Source organism: Mandrillus leucophaeus, unplaced genomic scaffold (genome assembly GCF_000951045.1).
Source record: "Mandrillus leucophaeus isolate KB7577 unplaced genomic scaffold, Mleu.le_1.0 Scaffold216, whole genome shotgun sequence".
NCBI classification, from domain to species: domain Eukaryota; kingdom Metazoa; phylum Chordata; class Mammalia; order Primates; family Cercopithecidae; genus Mandrillus; species Mandrillus leucophaeus.
This window is the reverse complement of record NW_012102210.1, coordinates 506159-514993: the sequence shown is the minus strand read 5'-3', so window position 1 is coordinate 514993 and position 8835 is coordinate 506159. Positions and strand designations below refer to the sequence as shown.

At 40.8% G+C, this 8835-nt stretch overlaps 1 protein-coding gene across 2 annotated transcripts in view; it reads left to right on the top strand.

Moving 5' to 3' along the window:
• Positions 1-8442, top strand: part of PAIP2B (poly(A) binding protein interacting protein 2B) — a 37336-nt gene extending 28894 nt beyond the window's left edge. For both annotated transcript variants that reach the window (XM_011980645.1, XM_011980644.1), the window contains exons 3-4: positions 5683-5859; positions 7189-8442. In XM_011980645.1, coding sequence (XP_011836035.1) covers positions 5683-5859; positions 7189-7245 — 234 coding nt within the window. In that variant the 3' untranslated portion in view covers positions 7246-8442. The remainder of the gene's footprint in view (positions 1-5682; positions 5860-7188) is intronic.
• The last annotated feature ends 393 nt before the right edge of the window (positions 8443-8835 follow it).

The following is an 8835-nucleotide window of genomic DNA, read 5'->3' as shown; positions in this document are numbered from 1 at the left end:
AAAAAAAAAAAAAAAAGATGCAGTTGGATTAAGGGGAAAAAAAGGGAGAAATCTAATTACATGCAACTTGCAAGATACACTCTCACTGGCTATTCAGGCTACAGAAAAAGATGGAAAATGCTTAGTGAATTTTAAAATCTTGTGGGTCATTTCTAACTAGGAGACTTTTTTTTTTTTTTTTACTCTAAGCTTCTGTCATTTCCCCATGGGGTGTCTATTAAGTAAAAATCAGGGTAGATATATTCTAAAATGTCAACAATATTCATTATGTGTGAGTGTCGAGATTAGGGGGGCTTTTTTTTCCTTCCAATTTGGTTTTCTTAGTTCTGATTTCCCAACTCATATGCAAAGAAAATGGATTACTTCCACAATAAGGGAAACAGGTTCACATGTAAAGAACCTAAAAGAGAAACATCTGAATTAAAATGCTTCAGAAAAGGAAAACATAAAATAATGAAGACAGAAAATATCAGGAAATTTCAAACACAAAGCAATATCAGTACTGGATAAAATGGAAATTGAAGGGAAAAAACAGTTCTCTCAAACCCTGCTACTGCTTTATCAACTAAGCTGATTATGTAATATTCTAAATCCTTTGTTGTCATTTCCACAGTGTTCAGAATATGAATAGGAACAAAGATCATCAAGATTCAGGAGGATGGCAAAACCCAGTCCAAGGAAAATAAGAATCATAGTAAAGTGATACAGGAGCTGAAAGACAAAATAGCCAGTATAAAAAAGAACCTAACAGGTCTGACAGAGCTGAATAACACAAGGATTTCATAATGCAATCACAAGTATTAACAGCAGAATAAACCAAGCTGAGGAAAGAATATCAGAACTTGAAGACTGGTTCTCTAAAATAAGACAGGCCAGGCATGGTGGCTCACACCTGTAATCCCAGGACTTTGGGAGGCTGAGGCGGGGATCACCTGAGGTCAGGAGTTAGAGACCAGCCTGGCCAACATGATGAAACGCCATCTGTACTAAAAATACAAAAATTAGCTGGGCGTGGTGGGAAGCACCTGTAATCCCAGCTTACTCAGGAGGCTGAGGCAGGAGAATCTCTTGAACCTGGGAAGCGGAGGTTGCAGTGAGCTGAGATCATATCACAGCACTCCAGCCTGGGCAACAAGCGAAAAACTCCATTTCAAAAAATTTAAATAAGACAGTCAAAAATAAAGAAGAATAAAAAGGAATGAACAAAAACCTCCAAGAAGTATGAGATTATGTAAAGAGGACAAATCTATGTATCATTGGCATCTCTGAAAGGGAGGGGAACAAAGTAAATAACTTGAAAGATATATTTTAGGATTGATACGGTTTGGCTCTGTATCCCCACCCAAATCTCGTCTTGTAGCTCCCATAATTCCCATGTGTTGTGGGAGGGACCTGATGGCAGATGACTGAATTATGAGGGTGAGTCTTTCTTTGCTGTTCTCATGGTAGTGAATTGGTCTCACGAGATTTGATGGTTTTAAAAAATGGGAGTTTCCCTGCACAAGCTCTCTCTCTTTTCCTGCTGCCATCTATCTAAGATGTGGCTTGTTCCTCCTTGCCTTTTACCTTCTGCCATAATTGTGAGGCCTCCCCAGCCGCATGGAACTATAAGTTCAGTAAACCTCCTTCTCTTTTAAATTGCCCAGTCTTGAGTATGTGTTTATCAGCAGCGTGAAAACAGACTAATACAAGGATACCATCCATGAAAACTTCCCCAACCATGTTAGAGAGGCCAATGGTCAAATTCAGGAAATACAGAGAACTCCTGTGGACCTCTTCCTTACACAATATACAAACATAAACTCAAGAGGGATTAAAGACAAATGTAAAACCCAAAAGTTTTTTTTTTTTTTTTGAGACAGAGTCTCGCTCTGTAGCCCAGGCTGGAGTGCAGTGGCGTGATCTCTGCTCACTGCAGGCTCCACCTCCCAGGTTCACACCATTCTCCTGCCTCAGCCTCCAGAGTAGCTGGGACTGCAGGCGCTCACCACCACGCCTGGCTAATTTTTTGTATTTTTTAGTAGAGGCGGGGTTTCACCATGTTAGCCAGGATGGTCTCAATCTCCTGACTTCATGATCTGCCTGCCTCGGCCTCCCAAAGTGCTGGGATTACAGGCCTGAGCCACCGCGCCTGGCTAAAACCCAAAACTATAAAAACCGTGGAGGACAACCTAGGCAATACCGTCTTGGACATAGGAATGAGCAAAGATTTAATGACAAAGACACCAAAAACAATTGCAACAAAAGCCAAAATTGACAAATGAGATCTAAATAACTTAAGAGCTTCTATACAGCAAAAGAAACTATCAACAGGGTAAACAGACAACCTACAGAATGGGAGGAAATATTTGCATACTATGCATATGACAAAGGTCTGATGTCCAGCGTCTACAAGGAACTTAAATTTACAAGAGAAAAACAAACCCATTAAAAAGTGGGCAAAGGACATGAACAGACACCTCTCAAAAGGAAGGCATACATACAACCAACAAGCATATGAAAAAAAGCTCAATATCACTGATCATTAGAGAAATGCGAGTCAAAACCACCATGAGATACCATTTCACACCAGTCAGAGTGGCTATTACTAAAAAGTAAAAAAGAAAAAAAAGAAAAAAAAACACATGCTGGTGAGGTTGTGGAGAAAAGGGAAGGCTTATACAACGTTGGTAGGAGTGTAAATTGAGCCGTTGTGGAAAGCAGTATGGCAATTCCTCAAAGAGCTAAAAGTAAAACTACCATTCAACCCAGCAATCCCATTACTGGGTGTAGACCCAGAGGAATATAAAGCATTCTATCAAAAAGACACATGTACACAAATGTTCGTTGTAGCACTGTTCACAATAGCAAAGACATGGAATCAAGTAAATGCCCATCCAACAGTGACAGACTGGATAAAAAAAAATATGGTACTTATACACCATGGAATATTATGCAGCCATAAAAAATAATGAGATTATGTCCTTTGCAGGAACATGGATGGAGTTGCCAGGCTATCATCCTTAGCAAACTAACACAGGAACAAGAAACCAAATACCACATGTTCTCACTTATAAGTGGGAGCTAACTGATAAGAATTTATGAACACAAGGAACAACAGACACTGGGGTCTACTTGATGGAGGAGGGTGGGAGGAGAAGAATAGATAACTATTGGGTGCTGAGCTTAATACCTGGTGATATGATAATATGTACAACAAACCCCTGTGACATGTGTTTATGTAACCTTCACATGTACTTCAAACCTAAAATTAAAAAAATTGTAACATCAGAGATTACTGCTTACAGAGCACTATAACAGATATAATAATAATGAAAAAGTTTGAAATATTGAGAGAATTACCAAAATGTAACACAGACATTGAGCACATACTGTTGATAAAAAGGCACCAATAGGCTTGCTTGATGCAAGGTTGCCACAAACCTTCAATTTGTAAAAATGCAGTATCTGTGAAGCAAAGTACAGCAAAATGTAATAAAACATGTGCCCATATATAATATTTTTCATTAATTAGACATGGTTAAGTCCAGTTCCTAAAAATCTTGTTTCTGCTCTCCTTTTGCAATGTTTTCATGGAAAATTTGTGTTATGGGAAAAGGTGAAGAAATTTATTTTATGAAAGGAAGTTGTTTTGGTCTAATGCCCTGTGTTATTGGGTATGGATTTGTGGGAAACAGCAGCTATATGCAGACAGGTCAGCATGGCATGCCTCAAACGGGACCTCGGGGACTGGCAGGATGTGAGTCTGAAATAGAGAAGTACATGAGGTGGGGGTTGGCTAGACTGCTTCAACAAAGATTCAGCAGTAATGCATTGTTTTATGTCTCTGTGACGTTAACAGCCCAAGGTAAGCATTCTGGATAGACAAGTGATCTGGTGCCCACTTGTTCCCTTCCATGGTATTGCTCTGCCACCCCCAGGGCATATATCAGCTGAGTGGCTGAGGGAACACTGTGAAGTCCAGCAGCTGGGAAAGGGAGAGAGCCAAAGGCCACGGCAAGTGGTCTCCTTTTAACCAAGGGATGCCAAAGTGTCCACGTCCCTTGTGGGAACATTTTGTGATGAATAGTCACTTGACCATACACAGCATGTAAGGTGACAAATGTGATTTTAACTGAACAGCCTGGTGCTCTGGGAAGAAGGAAACAAGTTTAAAGGGGACAGACAGCAGTTTCCACCTAATGTGGCTCTATCGGGATCTGTGTGAATTGCACATAGCATGTTTCTGTTACACCTCTGTGCCCAGCAACCATTTTCATTGGTTGTGCTGGTGAACAGGGGTAAATTTAATAAGAGTGAGCATGCTGTAAAGCTCTTGTACAGTCAGGGCAGCTCTTAAGTGGTCATGTTACTTCTTGTGGCATGAGAATATTTTATTAAGTACTTCATAACTGTCTAATTTTCATGTGTGGCTAACTGTAATGTTCAAATACTATTCTTAAGTCTCACTACCGGTAACTTTTCCTCTGAATTCATTAGGTAACTGTATATTCTAATTTGGGTAATTATTTTTTGCCTGACTTCACTTCTGGTGGTGGTGCTAGTGAGCTGTGAATCTGTCACCAGGCAGCCTGCAGGAAAGGGATGCCAAACGTGAAGCAAGAGGCCTATCAAAGACACTGAAATCGGCAGAGCGAACCACACTCTTTACTAAGAGTTAACAATGTCTGCAAAGAAGTGTAAAATATCCTAGATATATATTGCTTTAGGGCAATGTTGAAGAAATGCAGAGTTGTTTAAATATTCATATATTTCATCATTTGAAAGAATACTACATTGATTATATAATTTTCTAGTGGTATGCCAAAAAGTGTTCTTTATGTCTTCCTAATGTTCTGAAAGTATTTTTCTCCCTTGAGGGTTTCCTTACCCAAAAAATGGCCAAAAGCTGAGAGCATTGGTTTTGATTTTATCTCCGCTAGCCAGGTCATGAACTAGTTATATACTTGCTGTATCTTTTTCATACTTCTTGAAAAATGGGAAATTTAAGAAGGGTTACTTTGTAAGAAGACTGAAAAAAAGAATTTTAGGCTCTAAAATGATTTTCCATGATATCTGTATCACCTATTAGAGATCGTAGAACATCTGCGGAGACCTTGAATTTCTGTTATTGTGAATAACTATTTTCTTAGTCTTATTATTGATAGAATTGGTTGAGAAAAAATAAAAATTATGTTATCTCTAGCTAGTCATTAGACACATTGAATCCTTAGATCCCTTAGACCTCAGGTAAGATCATAAAATATTTTCTTTTTCTTTTTCTTTTTTTTTTTTTTTAAGAATTGAGGTCTCATTCCGTTGCCCAGGATGAAGTGCAGTGGCACAGTCTTGGCTCAATGAAACCTTGACCTCCTGGATTCAAGTGATCCTCCACCCTCAGCCTCCCAGGTAGCTGAGACTACAGGCACACACCACTACGCCTTGCTAATTTTTAAATTTTTTTTGTAGGGACAGGGTCATGCTATGTTGCTCAGGCTGGTCTCAAACTCCTGGCCTCAAGCAGTCCTCCTGCCTCAGCCTCACAAATTGCTGGGATTACAGTTGTGAGCCACCACACCCAGCTCAAGATCATTCTTAACTGCAGAGTAATAACTTCTGAAGGAAAGAGGTGAAGGAAAAACTGGAAGAAGGGGTAAGTCCCTCTGTGACAGTAAGTCTGAGCTACTCCCCTTTGCTTGCTAGGTGGAGGAGGAACTGCAGGAGCAAGACTTCTTGGACCGCTGCTTCCAAGAGATGCTGGATGAAGAAGACCAAGACTGGTTTATTCCATCACGAGACCTGCCTCAGGCCATGGGACAGTTGCAACAGCAGTTAAATGGACTGTCAGTCAGTGAAGGTCATGATTCTGAAGATATTTTGGTAAGAGTCATATGTAGTTCCTCATGTTATGTAGTGAAAAGAATATAGGATTTGGAATGACAGACTTTCTTTCTGGCCCTACAACCCTCAACAAGTCTCTGGAGCCCTGTGAGCTATTGTTTCTTTGCTCGTTTTATGGGCATTATTAATAAGGGGTGCATTGAAGATGCATTCCTCCTCATAAAGCACTATGAAACAGTACTGTTGCCAGCATCACCAGTTTTATTTTCTTTTTGCTTGCCAAGATTGGATGCCACCAACCTTTACTTTCTAATGGGATCTTCAAAGTAGAACTGGGATTAAGGATAACAATTTGAACACAAGAAGTTTCTTCTCAAGTTATCATTTGCTGCCATTCTTCTCTTTTACTATCCCTCAAATCTGTATTTAATATACTTCTAAATGATTCTGTTATAAAAATTAACTGTTCATTTTGGAAGAAATGTACTCCTGAGAGGTCATTTTCTCCACTTAGAATTAGAAAAACAGATAAATGAATTTCCTGCCTTTCATATTTATGTAGTGTCAGAAGTCTGTGAGCAGGCTGGGCACAGTGGCTCATGCCTGTAATCCCAGCACTTTGGGAGGCTGAGGCGGGTGGATCACCTGAGGTCTAGAGTTCGAGACCAGCCTGGCCAACATGGCGAAACCCATCGCTACTAAAAAAATACAAAAATTAGCCAGGCATGGTGTCGCATGCCTGTAGTCCCAGCTTGGAAGGCTGAGGCAGGAGAATTGCTTGAACCTGGGAGGCGGAGGTTGCAGCGAGCCAAGATTGTACCACTGCACTCCAGCCTGGGTGACAGAGCAAGACTGTCTCAAAAAAAAAAGTCCATGAGCAATATAGTTTTCACACAACTCATATTCTGAACAATCTTTCCCTGTGGTTTGCTAAGGTGTTGCGTATTCACAAGAGAGTAGAGAACCAAAGAGAGTACAGAAAGATGAAGAAAAATAGAGATTGTGGTATCCAACCTGGTCTGATCGAGTACCCAGGTTTTCACCAAGTGAAAAATTAATTGTTAACTTTTCTCAATTAATTGTACTCAATTAATTGAAAAATTCTTCTTGGAGTTGAACTTACAGGCCTCTGAGGAGATTTTGGAAAGCATCAGGAAGGAAACAAGAGTCTAAAGAAGGAAGAAGATCGCTTGCTCAGGGCTATGTCAGGAGCAATTGAGAACAACCGAGCAATAACAGCCTGAGTTACAAGGAATTTTCTTTCTTTCTCTCCCTAAAGCTAAGGGGAAGGTACTGATAATGATGGACTGGGGAAGTTTTAAAATGCAGCTTGCCTTAGGATTTATTATCTCTTGGTTCTTATTTCAGAGCAAAAGTAACCTGAACCCAGATGCCAAGGAGTTTATTCCAGGAGAGAAGTACTGAGCCGACAAAGCTTTGAGGAGGACTTGTCTGTCCCCACATCTGGGGACAGTAATGCACAAAATAGTGGAGCTGAAGATGGGGATGGGGCGGGCGAGGGACGCACAGCGGGAAGGGGAGTGGTGGTCTCACGATACTGTGACTCTGAGTAACTAATATGCTCAGTCTTATTCTACAAGCCTCTGAGTATTTCTGTTTTGTTCTGCTGATTTTTGTTTGGAGCAGTTTCCTGTTTTGTTTTTTTGAATAGCTCTTTCGAGTTAAGGAAATTGCATTTCCCCCGCTTCATCAGGAGTGTTCTGCGGTGTGTGTTTAAACAAAATAAGCTGACCAAGATAAACTGGATATTTAGGAAATGCCCCTCTCACCCTGCTGTATACTTACCAAGGACAGTGAGCCCCTGGAGAACTTTTTGTGGAATCTATTGAATTGGATGGGAAAAGGGACAAGCAGAAAGAGCAGGTGGTGCAAACCAGAATTTGAGGCTCAGCTCCCCCATCGCTGGGGTCTCCTGCAGTGAACTGGGATAACCAATGCCCTGCCGAGCCCTTGCCTGTTTGTCCTGAACCCCATTCAAGAAAACGCAGACTTAGAGTACTTAGTTTACAGTAACTTTGATGATTGTTGAAAGTTGTAAATCAGAAGGTGGGGCTGTGATGGTGGTTGTCACTTGAGTCATTTAGTTACTGTTGTCCTGTTCATAAGCCTGTGTTCACCATCACCATCAGACTCACCATTTATAAGTAGAAGAGCACTGTTGATCTGCCACCTCATCTTTCATGAAGTCTATTCCCCGGCCTCCTTTCCACCCTATCCTACTCTGTTTTTAAGAAAAGATATTGCTGCCAAAGGCATAGGGGAGGCCAGGTGTGCTGACAATTAGCATGAGCCTGCAGAAGTCATCCTTGAATCTGCTGTGTCTAAATTTTATTTGGACAGCCTTATTTTTTCCAGCCTCAACACTTGGTCTTCCTGGTGTCTCAATTCCCTCAGACAAGTTTATGCACGTTTTAAAGGATATATTTTTCAGGACACTAGTAAGAAGCTCAGTTCACAGTTTGGATATTTCTTCCCACATTGCCGAATTTTGGAAAGGAACTCAAAACCAGCCTAGGAAAGTGAGTCCTGCTTGACCCATGTGACTGTGTACCTGACCCTCTGGGATCTTTTCAGCTATTAAAACATTTTACTGTTCCCACATACCCAGCTTTGCAGGTTTCCTAGATTGACCTCTTAGGATATGTTTCTTTGTCTTTCCTGCCTTTAACTTGTTGGGGTCTTTTGTTGCTACCCCTAAAGAACTAAACTGGGTGCTAGGAGCTGCCTTTGTATATAGAGATGTAGATGGCAGTGTGATGTATAAGAGACCATCCAGGCCATTCTCCCAGGGATGAGGACTTGAAGAGCCCTAAAGATAATAGTGGCTTCTCTCTGATTGCTACTATGCTGTGTGATAGGCCTAATAGGGAAAAGATACGTAACTTGAAATAAAGTTGGCATAAATTCAGTATGTGGATGTGGGACAGAGGTTGGAAGGAAAGGACTAGGGTATGGAAAGCTGAAGAAATTCTCCTTTTGAGCTCTCGTTGACTC